Source organism: Podarcis raffonei, chromosome 17 (genome assembly GCF_027172205.1).
Source record: "Podarcis raffonei isolate rPodRaf1 chromosome 17, rPodRaf1.pri, whole genome shotgun sequence".
Taxonomy (NCBI): domain Eukaryota; kingdom Metazoa; phylum Chordata; class Lepidosauria; order Squamata; family Lacertidae; genus Podarcis; species Podarcis raffonei.
The window spans coordinates 2,188,578-2,213,388 of record NC_070618.1 but is presented as its reverse complement, the minus strand read 5'-3'; the positions used below and the strand labels follow the sequence as shown (position 1 = coordinate 2,213,388).

The 24,811-nt window shown below is 43.1% G+C and overlaps 1 protein-coding gene across 2 annotated transcripts; it reads left to right on the top strand.

The window, feature by feature from the left end:
• Positions 1-4,715: 4,715 nt before the first annotated feature.
• Positions 4,716-21,459, top strand: DUSP12 (dual specificity phosphatase 12). Of its 2 annotated transcripts, none has more exons than XM_053370770.1 (6): positions 4,716-4,978; positions 8,186-8,299; positions 8,387-8,505; positions 16,486-16,582; positions 19,379-19,565; positions 20,854-21,459. In XM_053370770.1, the coding sequence occupies exons 1-6, from the start codon at positions 4,731-4,733 to the stop codon at positions 21,007-21,009; spliced, it is 921 nt and encodes a 306-aa protein (XP_053226745.1). In that variant the 5' UTR covers positions 4,716-4,730; the 3' UTR covers positions 21,010-21,459. The 2 variants fall into 2 exon arrangements, with proteins under 2 accessions (XP_053226745.1, XP_053226743.1); XM_053370768.1 differs by having other exon boundaries at positions 4,716-4,981.
• Positions 21,460-24,811: the final 3,352 nt, after the last annotated feature.

Sequence of the window (24,811 nt, the reverse complement as noted above, 5' to 3'; positions counted from 1 at the left end):
TCAAAATGCAATAGTCCAATGTATCTTTGATCCATTTGAGGAATTCAGGGATTATTGTTTCCCCTTCAAAGATAGGAGGAGGATGCTGGTCACCTCACGGTGGCTTTCTACAGCATCCTCCACCTTTTGAGGCCAGTGGGCACATCTAGAATTTTGAGAGAGTTCTGTGGGCTCCAGTATTCCTGGTTTATATCATAGAAATGCCTGAAGAACTTTGTTAATAGAGATGGTACCTTTCCTTTCTTTTTTGAGAAATTGTTCCACTTATTTATACAAAAAGCAACAATCAACAGTCAACAAGCTTACTACCTGAATCCCGAGCAGAAGCACAAAGTGTCCATTAAATTACCCTAAATCAAACATTTTAGTCCTTTCTTTCAGTTTTTAAACAAAGATTTCATTCCACAAGTTGCGATGAGCCACTGGACACCTGTAACCATGTTCTATCAATATTGCATATGCAAGAAAGCTATGCCAAATTGATTGAAAAGTAGCGGTTTCATTGTCTCTTCGACTCTCTTGGACAGGGGCTGTCAATTTGTCCATTAGTTTTAAGCCCTAAAGTTGTAAGATCCAGATCTCAAACAGGTCTACGTTTAGCGTCTTCCAATACCTTGCAATGGTAAGCTTTGCTGCAGTCGTCAGGTGAGTAATGAGATCCTTGTGGGAAAGTTGTTGGACAGTTTCTGAATGGTATGATAGGAGTGTTATTTAGGATCCAAAGGGGTATCTTGTTTTGTGATAAGGGCTGCTTCATGAAAAACGTTTTTTCCCCAAACACAAAGACTTTGGGGCATTGCAACCACATGTGAATAAACGAACCACACATAGCTGATACGTTTTTAGTCATTTTAGTCTTAGAAAAGGGTATATATACAATTGGTGCATGATTTTGAGTGTGTTTTCCTGGATTCTTACGGAGACAGATTTGAAGGGTCCTTTAGCCATATTCTGCTTCATAAAGTATAATCTAATGGCTCACCCAGATCTTATCGCTATTGTGCTTTTAAAGTTGTGAGAGGTGACAGCATTTGAGAGTTCAGTGTTCCATAAATTTGGGAAACAAGACCTTTACCTAGTGACTTATAAATGAGCACAATCTTTTCAAAGGAGTCAATTTATGTTATAATGCCCATGTTTGGACTCTTTGTTGACTTAGAAAATGCCGGACCTGGTATATTGCAAACCAATTACAGTGGTACCTCGGTTTTTGAACGTCTCCGTTGACGAACATTTCGGTTTTCGAACGCTGTAAAACCAGAAGTAAATGCTTCGGTTTTCAAACTCACCTCGGAAGTCGAACATGCCACATGGCTTCTGTATTGAGTTTTCCATAGTGAGGCTTCCGTACTGAGTTTTCGGTTTTCGAACGTTTCGGAACTTGAATGGTCTTCCAGAACAGATTACGTTTGAAGACTGAGGTACCACTGTACTTGATACTGCAGTTAATTTTAACTCAGGTTCTGTAAGACATTGTTGATCTGTATAAAAATATTTAGCCAGAAAATCCCCACTCCGTCCCATTATCCAAATATTTTAATTCTATCTTCATTATTATGGGGAGTTATGGGGTGTTAGGGCAGACCCTCCAAATGTCCCTATCTTCCAGGGACACCCCTGATTTAGAGAAGCCGTCCCGGTTTCTGATTTGATCCCAGAATGCCCCGCTTTTCTTAGGAAATCCCTAAGGAACATCATTGGATAAATGTTGTAGGGTATGGAGTTATCCAACCCGTAAGCTGTCTGAAGGCAATCCTGTATAGGGAAGGTTTTTTTTAAACATTTTACTGTGTTTTTATATATGTTGGAAGCTGCCCAGAGTGACTGGGGCAACCCAGTAAGATGTGTGGGGTATAAATAGTGAAATTATCATTATGGAATGGGACGAAGCTATTTTTATTGGAGAAATGTTGGAGGGTATGTTTGGGGAGGGATAGTACCTCTTGTGAGGGACATGTCGTGCTTCTTCTGGGGTAATCTGTCCACCTTTGGTCCTGACCCCGCACTCAGATCTCACTCGACTGTGGCTCATAGAAACTACAGTGGTACCTCGGGTTAAGAACTTAATTTGTTCTGGAGGTCCGTTCTTAACCTGAAACTGTTCTTAACCTGAAGCACCACTTTAGCTAATGGGGCCTCCCGGTGCCACCGCATGATTTCTGTTCTCATCCTGAAGCAATGTTCTTAACCTGAGGTACTATTTCTGGGTTAGAGGAGTCTGTAACCTAAAGTGTATGTAACCTGAAGCGTCTGTACCCGAGGTACCACTGTATTGGCATGTGACAGTAGCCACACCCTGGGAATGGCTTCAAGTAGCTGGCTAAACCATGTAATGATAGCCAATGGATCTCAAACCCTCAGTGACTTAGGGATTTCCCCTGAATGGGAAGACAGACTCTGGCGGATTGAGCAGATGAGACCAAGAGTGGGTCCAATTGTCAGAAAATGCTGAGAACTACCCAACTCTGGAGTCTCTAAGAAGTGAGCGGCAGATCGGGCTCATGAACCTGGGAAGGTAGCCCATCTAGGAGAAGGAAAACTCTGATGGTAAACCCCCACTGCCTTGTGGGGTAACTTCAGGAGAAGAAAGGTCTAAGGAGTAAACCTGTTATGTACTGAGTTGAATAGGATCCAAATGCAGCAGTCTGATTGGTCCTAAAACAATAGGATTCAGAATGCAGCAATCTGATTGGTCCTAGAAAAATGCAGCAGTATGATTGGTCTGCAGGAGCCACCCAATCCAGCTCCAGGTGGAAGTGAATCCGCAACCTGATTGGCCTACAGGAGAGTCCAGGAATTAGCCAATCATGTGCGGCCCATTGTGTAAATAATGTATATAAAGCAGATATTTTGGGGGAACTTTCATTCCTCACTACAATGAGCTGAATAAAGAGCATGAAATCCATACTCGACTCCGAGTATATTTCAAAACCCTACACAAATCCAGAGTGGAGTCCCTAAGATGGTTGGATGGCGCCTTGTACACCTCTTTCCAGCAACTCCTGCATCCAAGCTGGTGCCAAACTTATTGCTCTGCTTTCAGCAAGGGGTCTGGGCAGCCCAGGACCTCCAGACACACTGCCCAGGCTTGCACCCCAGGGAGGTCACTTTGGTGTTGCTATGCAGCGGCTTGACTTCACCCCCCGAAGCACACTCCATTGACTCTCAAGACAGATGCCAACAATATTTGTTAGAAAATGATCAGTGATAAATGAATAACATCATAGGCAAGATCAGAGGGGGCAATTTTGAAAGCCACTCTTTCCAGACCCTGTGGTTAGAATAAAGTACAGTGGACGCTCGGGTTGCGAACGTGATCCGTGCGGGAGGCACGTTCACAACCCGCAGTGTTCGCAACCTGCAGGGCTATTTCTGCGCACGCACGGGTTGTGATTCAGCGCTTTGGTGCTTCTACGCATGCGCAAAGCACAATTTAGCGTTTCTGCACATGCGTGAGCGCCGAAACCCAGATGTAACCAGTTCTGGTACTTCTGGGTTCAGTGCGGTGCGCAACCCGAAAACATGCAACCTGAAGCGTCTGTAACCCAAGGTATGACTGCAAAGGATTAAGTAAATCATCTAAGAACAATTTAGTTTATGAGAAATATCTTTAGTTGCCAGGGAAAAAGGCTCCTCTTCAGCTAGGCCTTGGGCTGATTAACACCCTGTATCCTTTTAAATGTGTTTGTGGGAAGGAGGGGAGTTATTGTTACTGAATAAATGCTGTTGCTGCTATTTTTGTTGTTGTTGTTTAGTCGTGTCTGCCTCTTCGTGACCCCATGGACCAGAGCACGCCAGGCCCTCCTGTCTTCCACTGCCTCCTGCAGTTTGGTCAAACTCATGCTGATAGCCTCAACAACACTGTCCCACCATCTCGTCCTCTGCTGTCCCCTTCTCCTTGGGCCCTCCATCTTTCCCAACATCAGGGTCTTTTCCAGGGAGTCTTCTCTTCTCCTGAGGTGGCCAAAGTCTTGGAGCCTCAGCTTCAGGATCTGTCCTTCTAGTGAGCACTCAGGGCTGATTTCCTTCAGAATGGAGAGGTTGGATCTTCTTGCAGTCCATGGGACTCTCAAGAGTCTCCTCCAGCGCCATAATTCAAAACCATCAATTCTTCGGCGATCAGCCTTCTTGATGGTCCAGCTCTCACTTCCATACATCACTACTGGGAAAACCATGGCTTTAACTATACGGACCTTTTAGAACAATTTAGTTTATGAGAAATATCTTTAGTTGCCAGGTAAAAATGCTCCTCTTCAGTTAGGCCTTGGGCTGATTAACACTCTTTATCCTTTTAAATGTGTTTGTTTTGTTTTGACTCTTCTTTTTATTATGTATTTTGTGTTTTTATTTTGCACTTTTATGTCCAGAGATCTTCGAGTGAAGGGTGTGGTATACAGATTTACTGAATAAATGCTGTTGCTGCTATTTATTTATTAAATCTGTGTGCATAATAATACAATCGAGCTCTGCAGTTTTACCTTAAAACTATGGAAGGGTATTTTTTTTTTTTTGAGTTTAAAACAGAAGAAAAGGGCGGGAATGAAACGGAACCCGCAAGCGCTACTTCCTTTCAGATCTATGTTCTATTCCACACAGCCACAAAATGGCGGAGGCGCGCGTGTCTACCATTTCGTGAGTTTAGGGTTGCTGGAGACCGGGCGCCTCATTGGCTGGGAAGGCGCGGGAAGGCGGGGCCGCGGTAGTTCCGGCTGAGGCGGCGCGGCCTGGTCATGGTGCCGGTGCTCCCCGGCCTGTATCTGGGCGGCGCGGGCGGCGGCCTCCCGGATGGCGCGGCGCCGGCCTGGGCGCTGCTGGTGGTGGACTCGGAGCCGCCCGAGGCCGGGGCGGTGTCGGGGGCGGAGGCGGTGCTGCACGTGCCCGCACTGGACCAGCCGCAGGCAGACCTCCTCAGCCACCTCGACGCATGCGCGGACTTCCTCGGCCGCGCGCGGGAAAGGGGGGCGCGCGCCCTGGTCAGGTGGTGAGGGGCGGCAATAAGCATTTGATATTATTATTATTATTATTAGAGCGCTGCACACGGGCAGGGGAACAATAAGAATTTATTATTATTATTATTATTATTATTATTATTATTATTATCATTATCATTATCAGAGCGCTGCACACGGGCAGGGGAAGAATAAGAATTTATTATTATTATTATTATTATTATTATTATTATTATCATTATCATTATCAGAGCGCTGCACACGGGCAGGGGAACAATAAGAATTTATTATTATTATTATTATTATCATTATCATTATCAGAGCGCTGCACACGGGCAGGGGAACAATAAGAATTGCTATTATTGTTATTATTATTAGAACATTGCAGACTAGCAGGAGAACAACAACAATTATTATTATTTTCATTTATTAGAGCGCTGCAGACTTATTATTATTATTAGAGCGCTGTAGACGGGCTGGGGAACAAGCAGAATTATTATTATTATTAGAGCGCTGTAGACCGACAGGGGAACAATAAGAATTTATTATTATTATTAGAGCGCTGTAGACGGGCTGGGGAACAAGCAGAATTATTATTATTATTATCAGAGTGCTGCAGACCGACAGGGGAACAATAAGAATTGTTATTGTTGTTGCTGTTATTATAATTATTAGAGCGCAGACTGGCAGGAGAACAACAACAACAACTATTATTATTATTATTATTATTATTATTAAGAGTGCTGCAGACTGGCAGTGGAACAGTAAGAATTATTATTGTTGTTGTTGCTGCTATTATTATAATTATTAGAGCACTGCAGACTAGCAGGAGAACAACAACAACAACAACAACTATTATTATTAGAGCACCGCAAACTTGCAGTGGAACTACAACAATAATAATAATCATTATTATTATTATTACAGCATTGCAGACTGGCAGTGGAACAATAAGAATTATTGTTGTTATTATTATTAGAGTGCTGCAGACTGGCAGTGGAACGATGATAATAATAATTCCATTTATTTATTTCAAACAGCATATAATAATTAATATATAAGAAAATGATATAGCAATTATTATAACAAGCAGCGCTAGGGCCCGGTTTCTGCTCCTAATTGTGTGTGTGTGTGTAAACCCAGAGACATTTTTGACATTGTTCTGCCACATTTTGTTGTGAAAGGCAACTGCCCATCTTTCCTGTTCAGCCAAGAAATACTTTTTACTTCTTCTCTCCCTGATGCTGAGAAATGCTTTTTACTTTTTCTGTGTCTCACATTCCAACTGAAAAAAATACATAAAAATTATGTGGCCATCCTCACTTGACATCAAGGGCGCTGCCACACAAACAGGTTGGATATTGGCCAGATATATATACATATCAATATATCAATATATATCAATATATATATATATATATATATATATATATATATATCTCATGGCGGTAATGACAACTGTCCAACAGATATTGAGAGAAATCAAGGGGTGCTTTTTTATTTTTTATTTTTAGCACAGCCCGCGATCGGATACCTCCATGTCCAGCCAGAAGCCAAAGTACCGGAAAAGACGGGGTTTCTCTGGCCTTTTTTCTAACTCGGGTCTTATTACGTGTGACCTAGACATGCTGGTGCTCAAAACACAGATAACATTGAATCTTCAGTTTCTTCTGTCTCTCAGGGCATTAAAAAGAAAAAAACACACCACCTCCAGGAGAATCCGGAAATCGCCTATACAGGCAATGAGACGCGACTGCAATGTGCTTTCTCTTTTCTCTCTTTCTCCCCCCGCAAATCCTTCCCTAGCATTAACTTTTGGCTGAACTTTCACTGTCTAATTTACCTTGTGCCCCGATGTGCTCCCAAATCTCACCGTGTCCAACTCTTAGCCAGCACAGAAGGCAGAGCAGTCAAATAAATTTTTGTTGCTTCGTTGATTACCTGTGTATACAATTGGCTTTCTGTGTTCTTTTTGATGAAGCTTGCAAAAGCCACAGCAGGCTCCATCTGGGACAGTCGATTTGCTCTTCTGTGTGAGAGATGCAGGATGCCCGTTTGAAGATGGCCACTGCCACCTGCCATTTTTGTCTGTTCTTGTACACTTCTTTTTTAAAAAGTGGCACCCTGCTTTTGATCAATCTAGCCAACAATCAACAAAACATCATAGGCCTACCCTAAGATGTAGAATGTGTTCCCCACTTTCTCCATCAAGTCCGTCTGTCCTTTCTTTCTTTCTTTCTTTCTTTCTTTCTTTCATTCTTTCTGGTTTTGTGTACGGATTATACCGGATGCTGGTGACAAATGACAGGAGATGGCCACTGTTAGAAATGTTTGGCTGTATGGGTGTTGGAGCAGGACCCTTATGTTCTTTCTTTTGTGTAGGAAGTACGGGGGGGGGGGGGGAATCATGGTTCCTCGGTTCAGTATACCTGAAGGAGCGTCTCCACCCCCATCGTTCTGCCCGGACACTGAGGTCCAGCGCCGAGGGCCTTCTGGCGGTTCCCTCACTGCGAGAAGCCAAATTACAGGGAACCAGGCAGAGGGCCTTCTCGGTAGTGGCACCCGCCCTGTGGAACGCCCTCCCACCAGATGTCAAAGAGAAAAACAACTACCAGACTTTTAGAAGTCATCTGAAGGCAGCCCTGTTTAGGGAAGCTTTTAATGTTTGATGCATTACTGTATTTTAATATTTTGTTGGAAGCTGCCCAGAGTGGCTGGGGAAGCCCAACCAGATAGGTGGGGTATAAAACAACAACAACAACAACAACAACAACAACAACAATAATAATAATATTGTTCATATAGAATTTCAACCACACTCTTGTTCTCTTGTTAGGAGAGGAGCAGGATAATTTTCAGGGAGGTCGTGTCTTTCAGGTGGGTGGGGTGGCAGCAGGTAATGAGGGATATTGTGAAACTAGAGTACAAAATACATTGTGTATCAAAGTACACAAAGAGCACCTGGGGAAGGCTTGAGCCTCTGACTCCTGAGTATAGTATTTCTAAGGGAAAAGCTGTTGATACACAAGTATATCTTCCAAAGTTGTCATGAGAAATGTGTGGGCAGTGCTCTATTCCCTGAGTACAAGTGAATTGTAAGAAAGATGTTCTCTAGGGGGAAATGCAGTTTGAAGGGAATGAAGGATCTGGTTATTTTTTTTTGGGGGGGGGGTTCCAATTTTTGTTGTGTGTGACCATATTTGATTGGGTGCTTCCTTGTTTTGTTTTGTTTTCAGTCAAGCTGGAGTCAGCCGGAGTGTTGCTGTTGTGACTGCCTATTTAATGAAAGCCAATAAACTCCCTTTTGAAGAGGCCTATGCCTTTGTCCAGGCCATCAAACCAGATGCCAAGTGCGTTTTTATTTGATAAAATTTGTTTTCCTTCCTTGTGAAGATTGGAATGTAATCAGAAGGCTTCCCCCCCCCCCCTTGTTCCAGAATGAATGAAGGCTTCGAGTGGCAACTGAAACTCTATGAAAAAATGGGCTGTGAAGTCGATGTGACCAGTACTATTTACAAACAGTATCGTTTGCAAAAGGTTACAGAGAAATATCCTGGTAAGGAAATAGAAGTGCTTTTCTAATCTCTTAAGATTGGGCTAAAAATGGCTACATACAAATTCCACTACTGTATTCACATTGGAACTGAACTTGCGTTATTGAACTCGAATTGCCCCCCCCCCCATGTTCTTCCACCTGGAATGGGTAATAACAAGACTTTGTTATAAATAGCACTCTTTTTCACACATGAGTTGTATTCTAGATAGACTAGGAAGCTTGAATTCTTAAAGCATGGATACGTGTTACTGACTGCTGTTGGAAATCGCCCCCACCCCTGGCTATGAGCCTTGGTACATTGAATACTTAGAATCATAGAATCATAGAGTTGGAAGAGACCACAAGGGCCATCGAGTCCAACCCCCTGCCAAGCAGGAAACACCATCAGAGCACTCCTGACATATGGTTGTCAAGCCTCTGCTTAAAGACCTCCAAAGAAGGAGACTCCACCACACTCCTTGGCAGCAAATTCCACTGTCGAACAGCTCTTACTGTCAGGAAGTTCTTCCTAATGTTTAGGTGGAATCTTCTTTCTTGTAGTTTGGATCCATTGCTCCGTGTCCGCTTCTCTGGAGCAGCAGAAAACAACCTTTCTCCCTCCTCTATGTGACATCCTTTTATATATTTGAACATGGCTATCATATCACCCCTTAACCTCCTCTTATCCAGGCTAAACATGCCCAGCTCCCTTAGCCGTTCCTCATAAGGCATCGTTTCCAGGCCTTTGACCATTTTGGTTGCCCTCCTCTGGACACATTCCAGTTTGTCAGTGTCCTTCTTGAACTGTGGTGCCCAGAACTGGACACAGTACTCCAGGTGAGGTCTGACCAGAGCAGAATACAGTGGCACTATTACTTCTCTTGATCTAGATGCTATACTCCTATTGATGCAGCCCAGAATTGCATTGGCTTTTTTAGCTGCCGCGTCACACTGTTGGCTCATGTCTAGTTTGTGGTCAAGCAAGACTCCTAGATCCTTTTCACATGTACTGCTCTCAAGCCAGGTGTCACCCATCTTGTATTTGTGCCTCTCATTTTTTTTGCCCAAGTGCAATACTTTACATTTCTCCCTGTAAAAATTCATCTTGTTTGTTTTGGCCCAGTTCTCTAATCTGTCAAGGTCGTTTTGAAGTGTGATCCTGTCCTCTGGGGTGTTAGCCACCCCTCCCAGTTTGGTGTCATCTGCAAATTTGATCAGGATGCCCTTGAGTCCATCATCCAAGTCGTTGATAAAGATGTTGAATAAGACCGGGCCCAAGACAGAACCCTGTGGCACCCCACTAGTCACTCTTCTCCAGTCTCCACTCTTACTTCTCCACTCTTACTTGCCATGTAAGACCAGCTCCACCTCTTATTTTCCCTGCTCATTTCCCAACCTCTAGTCAAAATTCGCTTCTGAGAAGAATTAAACGAAGACAAACAGCACAGTGAGAAAGTCAGACAGCAACTCCCTCGTTGTATGTGTAGCTTTCCATATTTCTTTAGCTTTTTCTACCCGCTGGTGTTGAATTCTTCAGAATCTTCAGCGGCTGGAGCTGCTGCTTGACAGGGGAGTCTAATTTGGAGCCCACATTCCCAGTGAAGGGGAAATAATTCCCACAGTTCAGCTTTCTGTCCCATGGATGCAGGAGTCCACAATCTTAAGTTTGAGTTTGGTAGCTGGGAATTCTTTCTAGTAGCCAGTGGGAATATATTTAAAGTACAGTGGTACCTCGGGTTACATACGCTTCAGGTTACAGACGACTCCGCTAACCCAGAAATAGTACCTCGGGTTAAGGACTTTGCTTCAGGATGAGAACGGAAATTGGGCGGCGGCGGCACAGCGGCAGCAGGAGGCCCCATTAGCTAAAGTGATGTTTTAATAGTTTCAGGTTAAGAACGGACCTCTGGAACGAATTAAGTACTTAACCCGAGGTACCACTGCATCCCTGAACACATGCAGAGTGTTTTTCTCTTTCCACAAATGAGTGCAATCTGTCCTCCAAATAAAATTGCTGTGCTGTCCCTGCATGTCTCTAAATTAAACACTTCCTTCACCTCTATAGTACAGCATATACTTAACTAAGGAACACAGACACCCCCTTCCCAAAGTCAAATCTAGGTATTTCAACATTCCCATTCAGCATCATCATATTCTGGGCTCTTCATTCCCCCAGTTGGTTCTGAGGAAGTTGGTGCAACAAATCTTTTTCCCCTTGTCTGATGTGGGACATGGGGTGAGAGAGGCCAGCTAGACCTGCACTCAGCTGCAAAAGGCAGTTGTTGAGAGGAGCCCAGGGGTTTGATATCTTCTTCTGAGGAAACGTGCAGAAGCAGGATCTGCCAGTAGGTAGGCTGCAAAAAGCCTCCAACCTTGCTATACTATGAATAATCGAGCACACCTAAACTTGATCTCATTTGTGCAAGAGCAGAAATCAGTTTTCAGCAATCTTTCCTCCAGGAGAATCCACTCCTGGTTTTCTTTTGGCACGTGCCAGCTTCCTTTCTCTGCAACAGCCCTGTTTTGGCTCCTCTCCCCAACCTTTCTATTACTCAGTCATTTAGAAATTAGGTAAAGTGAATGGAGTTTTTGTAAAAACGTTCTAATTTCAGACTTTACTGATTACTAGTCTGTCTTAAGGTGTTTGTGTGTAAAGGTCTTAAGCTTTAGTGTGACAGTTTTGGGCTACAGTCTCATGTATTCCTTCTCCCTTTTCAAGGCAAGTTGTACAAATGCCTCCTTTTCAGTTTTTTATTTTGTAATCAGACCTTGTGTGTGTACCAAATCTCAACAGTCTAAATTATGCGGAAGCACATTCACATTTTTATGTTCCTATGAATGAGGCCGATATGTGTAATTCTTTCTTTTCTTTTCTTTTCACATTATCAAGCTGCATAAGGGAACAGTTGAGGCAAGTCTCAATGGCATCCTTGGTTTAGAATTTTGTTATCGTTTTCAGGTTGGACTAAATCAAATATGAAGACCCAAAGAATGGGCTTTGCTTGCATTAAGAATAATAAAGTCGCTGCTGCTTCTGCTGCTGCTGCTTCTGCTGCTGCTGCTGCTGCTGCTGCTGCTGCTGCTGCTGCTTCTTCTTCTTCTTCTTCTTCTTCTTCTTCTTCTTCTTCTTCTTCTTCTTCTTCTTCTTCTTTTCTCTCTCTCTCTCTCTCTCTCTCTCTCTCTGTCTTTCTCTCTCTCTGTGTGTGAAGGAATCTTTCTTGGTCTCCTATCTTGCTGTCAGGACGGTGCTTTGTGCTGCAAAAGAACTTAGGCACATGCACAGAGTGTTTGTGAAGCATTTTTCACAATGTAAAGGCTAAAGATCAAGCAGTCCATGTTATGTAAGACATAAAGCTGGTTGGAATTGCAGAAATATGGATCCTCCACTTTCTAGTGCCTCTGCTCAGTGAAGAAAGTGAGGATCCTGTAAGCATATTTTATAAAACACAGTGTTTCAACTGGAATAGTATAATCTGTTAAAACCAATGAAAAGTCAAAAGTCGTGAGCTAGCTTTCGAGTTTCACAAAACCCTCCCTCAAGCTGGATGCTAACAAGGCTGATAACATCAAACAAAGTTAAAGGTTTGTGTGAGGGCGAACACTGTTGCAGGTAGGAAGCTGGGGGGAAGCCCCATTTGCAAGATGTGACAGTCTTCAGATGGCGCTTCCGGAAGCTCTTCACAAATTTACCTGGATATTTGCTAATAAAAAGATTGCAACATTTCCCCTTCTGCTTAGCAGAGGCTTGTGAGCTGTAATTAATAATAATATTTATTAGCTATTTATATTGTATAATGTATAAATATGACACTTTACAAGGAGGTATCTGCCCCAAGTGGCTTACTTACAGCCTAGGAATATATTACTATGTGCTCAGTCTTTTTTTCATCATTAGCATGCCTCTTGGCTCTTGGTGCTTCACATGAGTGGCAGTACAAAGCATGGGGCTTTCTCAGGCACAGAAAAAGAGGCACATGGTGGCATGAACCACCAACCCTCCCTAATTGCATTTAGACATGTTCTCATTACCAGGAGCAACAAAGACGTAGCCGCAAATGTTTTGCTTTGTATCTGATTCCTTTTTGCGCACGGCCAGCATAAGTACACACCTCAGTTTGGTCTTTCCAACAAGCATTTCTTAAAGTTAGGATCTGCCACCCCAGTTTTGTACATGGACTTAGACACTCATGCTCAAGGTTAATCTGAGCTTAGGCTCCCTCTTCTGTTTTCCACATGGAACTCAGCTTTGCCTGTAAGTCAGGCACGGCCAAACTTGGGCCTCCAGCTGTTTTGGGACTACAATTCCCATCATCCCTGACCACTGGTCCTGTTGGCTAGGGATGGTGGGAGTTGTAGTCCCAAAACAGCTGGAGGACCAAGTTTGGCCATTCCTGCTGTAAGTCATCTCATTACTGCTCCATGGCAAGAAACTTAAAAGTATCCTTTGTTGTTGTTGTTTAGTCATTTAGTTGTGTCCGACTCTTTGTGACCCCATGGACCAGAGCACGCCAGGCACTCCTGTCTTCCACTGCCTCCCCCAGTTGGGTCAAACTCATGCTGGTAGCTTCGAGAGCACTATCCAACCATCTTGTCCTCTGTTGTCCCCTTCTCCTTGTGCCCTCCATCTTTCCCAACATCAGGGTCTTTACCAGGGAGTCTTCTCTTCTCATGAGGTGGCCAAAGTCTTGGAGCCTCAGCTTCAGGATCTGTCCTTCCAGTGAGCACTAAGGGCTGATTTCCTTCAGAATGGAGAGGTTTGATCTTCTTGCAGTCCATGGGACTCTCAAGAGTCTCCTCCAGCACCATAATTCAAAAGCATCAATTCTTCGGCGATCAGCCTTCTTCATGGTCCAGCTTTCACTTCCATACATCACTACTGGGAAAACCATAGCTTTTACTATACGGACCTTTGTTGGCAAGGTGATGTCTCTACTTTTTAAGATGCTGTCTAGGTTTGTCATTGCTTTTCTCCCAAGAGGCAGGCGTCTTTTAATTTAATATCCTACTGTCAATCAAAAGCGATGCTACCTTTTGTTACGGGAAAGCTCTTCCTCTTTCAGCCAGATTTGCAACCTTGCTGTCTTTCCTTTTAGGTATCCCCTCCTCCCAAGGAGCAGAAACCTTTAAATTCTTCCCCCAAAGGATGGAATTGTTCACCCAGTCCATTTGCTCAGTCTCTGTGGGTTCCTCCAGGATGGATTGTTCTTGCCCTAGCTAGTAGTTCCCCCATTCCTGTCTCCTCTGCTTGACTCCTTTCTTTTTGTCTGTCTGTGTTCGTTATTTTTCTCAGATCTAGTCAGGAAGTTAAAGGGAGCACACAGGCTTATGCTCCCCATTTAAGGCACACTTTCTGCTTTTCCCCATTTTGGGAAGGGGGTTCAAGGAAAACCTAGGTTGCTTGCTTGGGTATTGCACCATGTGGGTCTTGGAGGATCTTTGGAATCCTTGCCTGCATTGCAGCCTTTTCCCCTGGTTGTCCCCAGATAAAAAGTGGTATCCTGTTATCTGAGAGTCAGGTTGCCTGACCACCCAAAAATTTGTACTTGGCCGCTCCAAAAACCCCAGACTCTTGAATAACACTGAATCTTGGGATATTCACTCTTCCTTTGGAACAGGTAATTGGCACTTCAGCTGTTGCATTTCTCTCTTCCACTTCCGTTTTCCTGATCTTGCTCTTCTTTCTACCCTCGGGTGGCCCATTCACATTTCAAGCTTTCATTTCCCCCCCTCCTAGGCCTCCATTGCAGCCTGCAAGATCCCTAGTGCCCCTTCTCTTCTCCTAAAATGCAATAGTAATACTTTCCGCTTTCATCACTCTCCATAGAAACCAGTGTGTTCAGATGTAATGTGTGATCAGGGACACATGTAGGCAGCAGAGGAAAAGGATGGAAACTGAGGTGCAGTAATAGGGGGAAGAACATGCAACACCTGCAACATGTGCTTTTGGGCCCAGGTGGTTGTGCCAAAGTTTTCACAGAAAATGTGGCTTTTTAGGGTGGATTTGAAAAAAGCAAGAGAGTGGGAGTATCACAGGCATTTTGAGAGACAGCTCTAGGTCAGGCATAGGCAAACTCAGCCCTCCAGATGTTTTGGCACTACAACTCCCATCATCCCTAGCTAACAGGACCAGTGATCAGGGATAATGGGAGTTGTAGTCCCAAAACATCTGGAGGGCTGAGTTTGCCTATGCCTGCTCTAGGCATTGGGCAGCTATGGAGAAGGAGTGATCCAAAGGAGCAGAAGACTTGGCAGATGAAGGTGATGGACTACATGGAACTGGCGGAGATGACTGGCAGAATCCGAGACCAGGGAGAAGAGTCGGTGGAAGAAGATTGGAAGAAATTTAAAGCTTATTTACAGAAACATTGTAAAATTAAGGAATGTTAGAAGGATGTTGGAATGAAGTTACGTGGTTTTTAGCAGAAATGTTACAAAAGATTAAGAAAAAATAGATGGTTAATTGGTGAGAATGTAGAGTTACATTATATTAAGATAAATTATTAGGATAAAAATAAAGAGGGAAAGGATTTGCTGAATTAGCTAAATGAACTAGAATACAAAAAAGGGAGGTGTGAGGAGGTCAAGGAAACAAGCAAATGAAAGATAAGTTATGGAAGGATTGATTGGGGTTTTTTTGTCTTAATTGTTTTTATTTTTCTGTGTTTTTGCACCTTTTCTCCTTTTTTTTCAATTTTGTAATCTTCCAAAACCTTAATAAATATCATATAAAAAACAACAACAAAGGAGCAGAAGACTTGCCCCCCCAGCTCCTTTGGGAGGAAGGGAGGGATATGGATTCAATAAACAAACTAAAACGAGACCTTTGGGCGACTGGCGGTGAAGTGAACAAGTAGTCATGGGTTTGAACGTGTCTGGATAGAAGAATGGAGATGTAAGGGGCAAGGCTATTGATGGTTTTGAAGGCAGGGATGCAGGATCCAGGTGTGGATAGGATGCGGGTGTAGGACTTTCTTAGATTACTGCCAGAGAGAGACAGAACTACATAAGTGCTGGCTTTTATAGTTTCAAAAAGAGTGATGGTTGCTGCTTTCCCCCCTAGTATGCTGTGGGGCAAACAGATCATTTGCACCAAGCACTAACTTAATTCATTTGCAAAGAGCTTCCTGGATAATCTACTTAAGATACATAAGTTCTTAACCCGAGGTACCACTGTATTGCAAATAGGCTTCCACGATGCCCTTTATCATCAGCCTATTTCTCCTAACCCTTTTGTTTAACGTCCAGCCTGCTCAAGAGTTCCATGAAATGCAAAAGTTAGCGTACTGCTTTGGGACTTTGACGTGAATATAATAAAGGTATCATGGCACCTTGAACTTCTTGAAGGAAAAGTGGGCTATAAATGAATTACCATATTTTTTGCTCTATAAGACTCACTTTTTCCCTCCTAAAAAGTAAGGGGAAATGTGTGTGCGTCTTATGGAGCGAATGCAGGCTGCGCAGCTATCACAGAAGCCAGAATAGCAAGAGGGATTGCTGCTTTCACTACGCAGCGATCCCTCTTGCTGTTCTGGCTTCTGAGATTCAGAATATTTTCCCCTTGTTTTCCTCCTGCAAAAACTAGGTGCGTCTTGTGGTCTGGTGCGTCTTATAGAGCGAAAAAGACGGTAAATAAGTGAAGCAGGTACTGCTGCTTTTGTTTTTAAAAAAATTTAATGGATCAACATAGCTGATAGCATGTTTATGTGAAATTGGTTTTTGCAATGATCTCGTAAAGTGAGAATAAATGCACATCTGAGTATAGGCTTTTTTAATGAAGGAAGGAGTCCTCTGTAGGCCACACAGAGGTTACAACCACAATAGTTCCTTTATGGTATTTATTGGGACAAAAGCTTTCTTTTTTAAAAAGCAGATTTTATTGTAAAGTCCCCTGAACATTTTGCTTCAGGATAATATATAAATGCAGTAAACCAATACAAGCGTTTAATGTTTAATGATGACTGTCTGCAAGTTTATAAATGCACCGTTGCTTCTTCTTTTCAGAGCTACGAAATCTGCCGCGAGATGTCTTTGCAGTTGATCCAAACACTGTACAGCAAACTCCAAACACTGAGGTTCTGTACAGGTGTAGAAAGTGCAGGTATGGGGCTCCACAAATATATTTATTAGATTTATATCCTGCTCTGTCCTGTGACTTACAGCAGTTATCTTCAAATAGTAACACTTCTGTCCCCATGGATCTGGTCTGGGGAGCCGAAAAGGTGTCCCGTCTTGATTTACTTGGTTCACACAAATAAATGTAGTATTTGTGCTGGCTAATAAACATTGTGATGCAAGGGTCCTCGCCAAGGCTGTGTTTTGGCAAGCTTTTAGTAAAACCATATTTCTGTGGAAGTTTTGAGTAATTTATTGTGTGGGAAAATATATCTCTTCTGACTTGTAGGGCACCTTATTCTGATAGGTAAAACTGACCATGTTCTTGCAAATTGCACAAGATGTGGTAAACTTGTTTTTGTGAGTGGATGTCAAATTGAAGAAGATGGGAAGGTGATTTACTATTCTGCTGTACCAAAAAAATGGGTGCAGATAAAAAAGTAGAATCAGGCAGAAAGTTCCCCACCTAATCATCTCTGCAATAAGCTAGGTTTCTGTGCATTGTGGGTTCTGCTCCCCCTATGAGGAAAGCATCCATCATTCACTTTCTACGTGCAGTTTGAAGTGACACTGTCCCAATACAGATTTACCCCTTTGTCTGCTTTTATGACAACTGGCTCAGTGTCCCAGATATACAGCAGCGAATACATTATATATAAATAATACTTGAAAAATGTAGATGTTGGTCAGAATGTGTAAGGAAAGGGAAAGATGCCCAGGGCTAAGGCTCTGTAGCAGAGCGAGAAAACAATCTGGTTTTAATTAACCCTCGTGGGCAATATATAATATAAAGTAGAAGGAAACAGTGCTATAAACGTTTTGGAACTTAATGTGGCAGCAGAGCGAGCTTTCTGAAGGAGCCATGGTGATTTGGTGTCTCATTAGACTGCACAGCCATGAGATCTTGCTGGAGGTGAGAGTGGAAGTGTCAACTGAGATAACCTGCAGCTCTTAGCAGCTCATGTCCTTTGGCAGTGCTCCCTGGTTACTGCTGAGAGGCAGTGGCATGCCTGCCAATTGCTTGATTTGGGGAGAACTCTGCAGATGGAGAGACCCAATCCTTCCTTTCGCCCCTTGAAGCAGCCCTTGTTACCTGCAGGCAAACTGATAGCAGCTACATGAGAATTGGGTGTTGGATGCGTATTACTTAAGTGACCCATTGAACAAAGATCTGGAGCCGATCTGAACGCATGTGATTGCACATGCCAACTTTAGTGTTCTTTGTGTCTGACCCGATTACAAGTTTGCTTGCTGGCTGACTAAGATGTCATCTTGGCTTATTGTCCTGATCCCCTGGCCTACCTGGCAGTAAGTCAGTGTGCCAAGTCCAAGTTCAAAATCCAAGGGTCAATCAGCACAAGCCACACCCAGAGTCAGAAATCCAAAGTCCAAAGGTCAGGAAAGGAGGTTCAGGGTCAATCCAAGTAGCCAAGCCTGAAGTTCTGCAGTTAGAATACAGTCCAGCATCAAACCCAAAGTGCAGTCCTGTGGAGGTCCAAGAGCACCCAAGCCAAGGTCCCTCAACATGGGCAATTCAACAGACACAGCACCTCAGCTTTGCTGCCCTGTTATACTATACCTGCTGATTGCAGCATCTGGGCTTGATGAGTCATGTGACCCTCACCTGCTCCCAGCCTACTCCAGCACATTTCCTCCCAGAACTAGCGAGCCCCTCCTAGCCAGCTAGGGAGCTGGGCTGTGGGCCCTTGCCTGCCTTAGCCTTCTGGAGCACCCTGCCTGCTGCTTCCTACAGACCTCAGAGCCTGCCGTCTACATGGAGACAGGGGCCCTCTGGCTCTGGTGATGGGTCCTATTGCTCTGGTTCCTGTTCACTGACCCCCATCCCCTCCTCTGCCCCCCTGTGAGTACTTCCTACACCAACATCTCATTCCGCACCCCCAGCTTGCCCTGGTGTCTCCCAAGTCCTGGCCACACCTTTCACTGGAATCCTCTTTCTCCTCCCTATAGTCCTGATAATTCAGAGAACCTATTGGGACTAGCATGGCAACATCCTCACACCTGTATAGGCGACGACTATTTCAGGTGTATCCAATTGACGTGTGATCGCTGATGTGCAGGTCCCTTTGGATCTGGAAGAAGGCAGAGCAGGGCAGGGTGCTCAGCCGATGTGTGTAGAGGCCGGGAATGGAACCCCTGCGCAAAATGGTTGCTGCCTGAATATGTAATAGGGTTGTGGTATAGGATGTGGTTGCCTTCTGGTGTTGCTGTGCAAAGTGTGCATTCGTTTAAAAATGCAAGAAAAATGAAGATCCAATTCTAAACGATTGTTGTGGGCCTACCCAGTAGTCTTGGCCAGAAATGACCGCCTGGGTTAATTTATTGCAGGTTGCTTGCAAATGCCTTATCCTTTGACCATATTGGAGATAGATGGGAACTCCAAGTAGGCTTCAGCAGTCAGATCAGGAGAGCTGCCTATGTAACCAAAATAACATCTTTAGAAGAATGGAAGAAGGATTTCATCCTAAATTAATGCATGGATTAAAGAACTTATGAAAGTGGCAATATAAAAACCTGTTAACGTGCGAAAGAGTGTGTTTGCTTTATGATTAGGAACTCCCACAATGAATTTTTCTGTTGACTCCATACTATTTACTCACAGTTTCTTCCTCATATCTTATTGATGTGAAAGATAGTTTAGATACAGTATATTGTTGCTTTTGATTATATGTTTCTTTCATTTCATATGCTTTAATGAACAAAGATGACATTGCTTTCAGATACCTTTCCAAGTCATTCTGTTACCTTTGTTTCTGGACGACAGGCGCCTGCTCTTTCGAAGTTCAAGCATTTTGTCTCATGATGAAGGCAAGGGACCTGCCGCTTTTGCTCATAAGAGGCTTTCAAGACCTGCCGCTTTTCACCGTGATGACCAGTCTAGGTGTACTTCTTACTTCATTGAGCCTGTGCAGTGGATGGAACCTGCACTCTTAGGAGTGATGGATGGACAGGTGAGGGGAAACACCTGAATCTTTGGAAATCTTCAGCTAGTTAGCTAAGAAAACGGCAGCAAAGCAAGCAGTGAGCTGAAGGGGAACCTGAGCAAATACAGTGGAACCTTGGTTGTCGAACATTTCAGGAGCTGAACAACCCGGAAGTGAATGCTTCCATTTTCGAACACGCCACAGAAGTTGAAGGGCTTCTGAGGCGCATTTCTCTATTTTCTCAATGGATTTTGCCGACCAGCAATTGCGCCTCAGTTGTCAAACATTTTGGAAGTCGAACGGTCTTCCGGGACGGATTACATTTGACAACCACGGTTCCACTGTATTGAAAAGTGCAATGGAGCTGAGAAAATGATGGGCTTGGGGGGGTATTTTATAGGACCCATGGATACTTGTCTGCATGTGTGAGTGTGCATTGTTTGCAATAATAATAATAATAATAATAATAATAATAATAATAATAATAATAATATATTTGTACCCTGCCCATCTGGCTGGGTTTCCCCAGCCACTCTGGGCGGCTTCCACAAAGACCAAAAATACACTAAGATGTCACACATTAAAAACTTCCCTGAACAGGGCTGCCTTAAGATGTCTTCTGAATGTCAGGTAGTTGTTTATCTATTTGACATCTGATGGGAGGCCGTTCCACAGGGTGGGCGCCACTACCGAGAAGGCCCTCTGCCTGGTTCCCTGTAGCTTTGCTTCTTGCAATGAGGGAACTGCCAGAAGGCCCTCGGCGCTGGACCTCAGCGTCAGGACAGAACGATGGGGGTGGAGATGCTCCTTCAGGTATACTGGACCGAGGCCGTTTAGGGCTTTAAAGGTCAACACCAACACTTTGAATTGTGCTCGGAAACATACTGGGAGTCAATGTAGGTCTTTCAAGACTGGTGTTATGTGGTCTCAGCGGCTGCCCCCAGTCACCAGTCTAGCTGCCGCATTCTGGATTAGTTGTAGTTTCTGGGTCACCTTCAAAGGTAGCCCCACATAGAGCGCATTGCAGTAGTCCAAGCGGGAGATAACTAGAGCATGCACCACTCTGGCGGGACAGTCCGCGGGTAGGCCTGCGTACCAGGTGGAGCAGAGAGAGTTTGGGTAACAGAACTTCAGATGCTGAGTAATGCTGAGTAATGTGGCCAGAGGAGGCCAGATTTTATGTTGATTTGAACGAACCAGTCAAATCTTTAGAAGTTGGAGATCCATAGTGATAGTTAGTTTTGAAGTTTATCTTTTCCTGTACTCAGCGATGAGATGAAGCATTAAGCGACTTGTTTGTCTTGTTCTCTTGCAGCTTCTGTGCCCAAAATGTACATCGAAGCTGGGCTCCTTCCATTGGCAAGGTGAGCAATGTTCGTGCGGCCATTGGGTGACCCCTGCCTTCCAAATTCACAAGAGTCGTGTGGATGAAGTAAAAGGACCGCTGCCCATTGGTACTGTAAAAAGGTGAACTTGGTTTGTACTTCCGCAGTCCAGTCAGTGGCCTCGTTCCTGTATAAAGGATTGTGTTACCTATAGGTTTACAGCGAGTGATACGTACGACAGAACCAGTTGAACTTGAGTGTTTCCAGGAAAGCCATTTTGTACTGGAATACCTAGACTTCATGTGTCATTTAAAAAAAGGAAAAAAAGAAAGAGGGAGCAGGCCCTAGGGGTAAGCCAGCGCTGGGGGCAAGATTAGGACTGTGGCATGTGGTAATGAGGGCATTAACCATTCTCTCTGCATCACGGTTCTGATGAAAATCTCACCTCCCTACTCTTCCTGTATGCTATGGTCCTGGCTTTTATCAGCCTCCCCCGTCCCCATGCCTACAGCTTCTTCAAAACGAAACCAAGATGTGTGCAGTGCAATTTGTTGCTTGTCCCTAGCTTCTTCACTTGTTTTGTCAAGAAATTTTCCAAAATGAGGGTTCTCATAAACAAACCCGCTTGGTTTTAGCATCCAAAAGACTATTAAGGAAAAGTAATTAGGGAGACACTGCAGCTGTTAGATTGTTATAAAATAGCGTTCTGAAATTTGATAGTTTTGGTGCAAAATATGATTGGATGTTTGGGAATACAGAACAGGAAGAGGAGAACTCATGATGATGCAGAAGTGCCAGCCACTGGATGCCTGATGTCTAATTATCACTTTCAACTGGATTGTAACTTGGAAAAGGACTATCAGAAAAATCGCTTCGCAAGTGTCTCTGGTGACTGTTGATTTATCAGCAATAAGTTATATGCTACAATTTCCTACATCATGAGGGTTTCTAGCAATCTGTTGTGAAATGGATCCAAATTACAGGTAGCCAGCATTTGCTGAATCACTTGACTGACAAAAATTAGTATTGGTTTCTAGGTCATTTACTGAAAGGGTTTATAATCTTTTCCCAACGAGGTGTTACGTGCTGTATGCAAATTGCATTTCGAAATTAAAAAAATTACTGAAAACTTGGTGTGTGAGTTAATGGTAGGGGAGGGGAATTGGTAGGCTTTTACATTACAGAGATGCTCAGTTGTCGAAGATAATTAAGAAAACAGCACTGTCTGCAGATCTAAAGCAAGATGACATATACTAAATATGCTTTTGAAGTATATTTTCAATATCAGGGAGTTTTAAAGGGCTGGGCTGCTCACATCAACTGATAGGGGACTTGCAACTTGCACATCTTAGTAGTACAAGTATTTGTTGATGTCTAAATATATGCACATTGCCTACTTTATGTATGTTTCATCCTTTTCCATGGGACATGGTATTGCTTAATTCCCCTTGAGCAAGTTTCAGGTTAATACACTTACAAGGTTCCAAACATATCTCCATGTTTCCTTATTTTGCATATTCTGTTTTTTTAAAAAGCAAAAGCTGAGATTTTAAAACAAAAGCTGAGATTCTTGTGAAATAGATTTTAGAATGAAATGTGACACAAATTAGGCCAAGGCATTGGACCGCCATAAAATTGGAAGGGTTGGTAAAACTCTGGGGTTGAAGAAGTTAACGCTGACACATAAGTGTGTGTGTGGGGGGGGGAATAATTTAGTGGATGGGTATGGGGTTTTTTTTTAGTGTATGGAGGGGGGCAAGAAGATGTTTAGTGAGGCAGATACTAGTTCAGGTTAAAAGAGGCAAATTCATACGATTATAGCAGGTCTTTCTTGACTCAGAAATGTACAGTATTTGGGTTAATACAGAACACTTCAGCAACCTAGAAATGTGTGTGTAGAGTCTGACCTTTGTTTTGCAGTTCCACAGTTAAACCCATTGAGGCTTTTTTCCTGGATAAAATGGGGGCCCCTTCCTCCATCATGAGAAGAGTTGTGTGTAGAATTCTGAAGCTGATGATAAGGGATTAAGATCAGGTGTGAATATAATTGGATTAATTAAGACTTTGGAAGCAGGAAGAAATAAAAACTTTGCACCCTGAAACCCAGCACATGGGAAGTCACACAAAATGTACAGTTGGCTTTATAATTTATATATATTTGAATATGAATTGTAATTTGACACTGAAAAAATGTGGCTGTTACTGGATTTTAGTAATTGAAAATTAATAAAAATTATTTACAAAAAAAGAATAAAGAAGAGTTGCATGTAACATGAAAGCCCGTTTACAAATTAAGAAACAGAAAAGGAAACATCGAGGTTCGACCTGCGTTGCCATAGTAGAGCTTTACAAAATGCTGAAACACACCACATCCTGGTATAAGAAGCTGTGCCGTCAAAACCAAACTCTGCTACAATCGGTTTTTGCTTTCACTGTTCTTGAGAAGTACACTGAAGGAAAAGTTCAGGCCCCATGGCTTTCGCTGTGGTTACGACACACCTGTGTTGCTCAGGAGAGCTAAAAGGCTTCCAGCTCTTGAACTTTGACCACGGCTATGAAATGACAATAGCCTCTTGGGCTTGCAGGGGATTTTTCAAGGTCCTGTTCCCCATGCGTGTCCTCTTGCACAGTGATGTGTATAATAGTGCAAGAATAAATCCACGGTTTGCGCCGGTGGAGTTTCTGACTGCTATATTGTTCAGACAACGCACAAAGAACTAGAATTTCTTACATTGTTAGAGTAGCGATAAATTGCTGGTCCAATAAAACATTCACTGATTAGTAATCAAATAACATTCAGTATTCACAATAAAGTGCCCTGTAATTGTGCTAAACATCTGGAAATTCTTTTATTCTCCCACCAGGAAATTACTGTGTCCTATATAAATACACATTTTATTGCATTTGCTGTATGTTTTCTTGACGTAAGTTTGCTGGCTCATTCTTGAGAGATGCTTCTTCATTTATGCTGCTCAACTATCCCAAACCAGTGCATGTCCTACATTGCCGATTGCAGCTCTGGGCTCCTTTGGGAGAAAGGATGGGATATAAGTTTAATTAATAATACTGTTTATTCAGAAGTAAAGTCTCACCAGGTTCAGTGGGATTTACTCCAAGTAATCATGTTTCTTGAGAGATTTTTGCAAACCAGCTCGCTTCAAGATTTCTCGACTGCAGCTTTTTCAAGGTTTTGTTTAATTTGTTTTTACGAGTTGATGGAAACAACTGTTTAAAAGCATGTTGGCTTAAATGAAGTCAAATAATAATAGAAAGCTGAATCAGTTGTCAGCAACGATTACCTTACGTTTCAAATGCTAATTTATTGTTTTGAGCTGTGTTGAAATGGATCTATGCCTTGTTGAATAGAAAGTGACATCTAGAGGTGGTTCGTATTACTGCACTTTTTGGTTGGGTTGATAATGGTTCTTAGTAAACGCTACTGTTTACTTTCGTCAAATAGAGCTTTACAAAACATAGCTGCCTATTATGTTCACTTTGTGGTTTTCCCACCCATTCATTATAAATTACTGGACAAATTTCTTAACCTAGGATGATTAATTTATGGTCAGTAGAATATCCAGGCTGAATCAGAAAAGTATAGCTCTTTAGCCTGCAATTACAATCCTTTGTTGTTTCCTCTCTTTTTTTGAAAATGCAGGAAATGTTGCTGCCAACCATGTTGTCCTTCTGTGTTTTCCCCATTCTTTTCCCTGTTCTATGTTGAAAGTTCATTTGTTGCAATTTACTCGCTAAAAACAAATAGGGCTGCAGTGGAATGCATGGAGGCTTTTCTCACGCAAGTGTTGTTCTGCCTTCTGCACATTGACACCTGTATGACGTTTCCAGAGGTTAAACCTGGCACCATGCCTGTACACTTATTCCTTCATGCAACTTTCCTGCTGCTGGAGCATGCATGCCGCTGCTGTGCTATGACCCACAATAACTGTT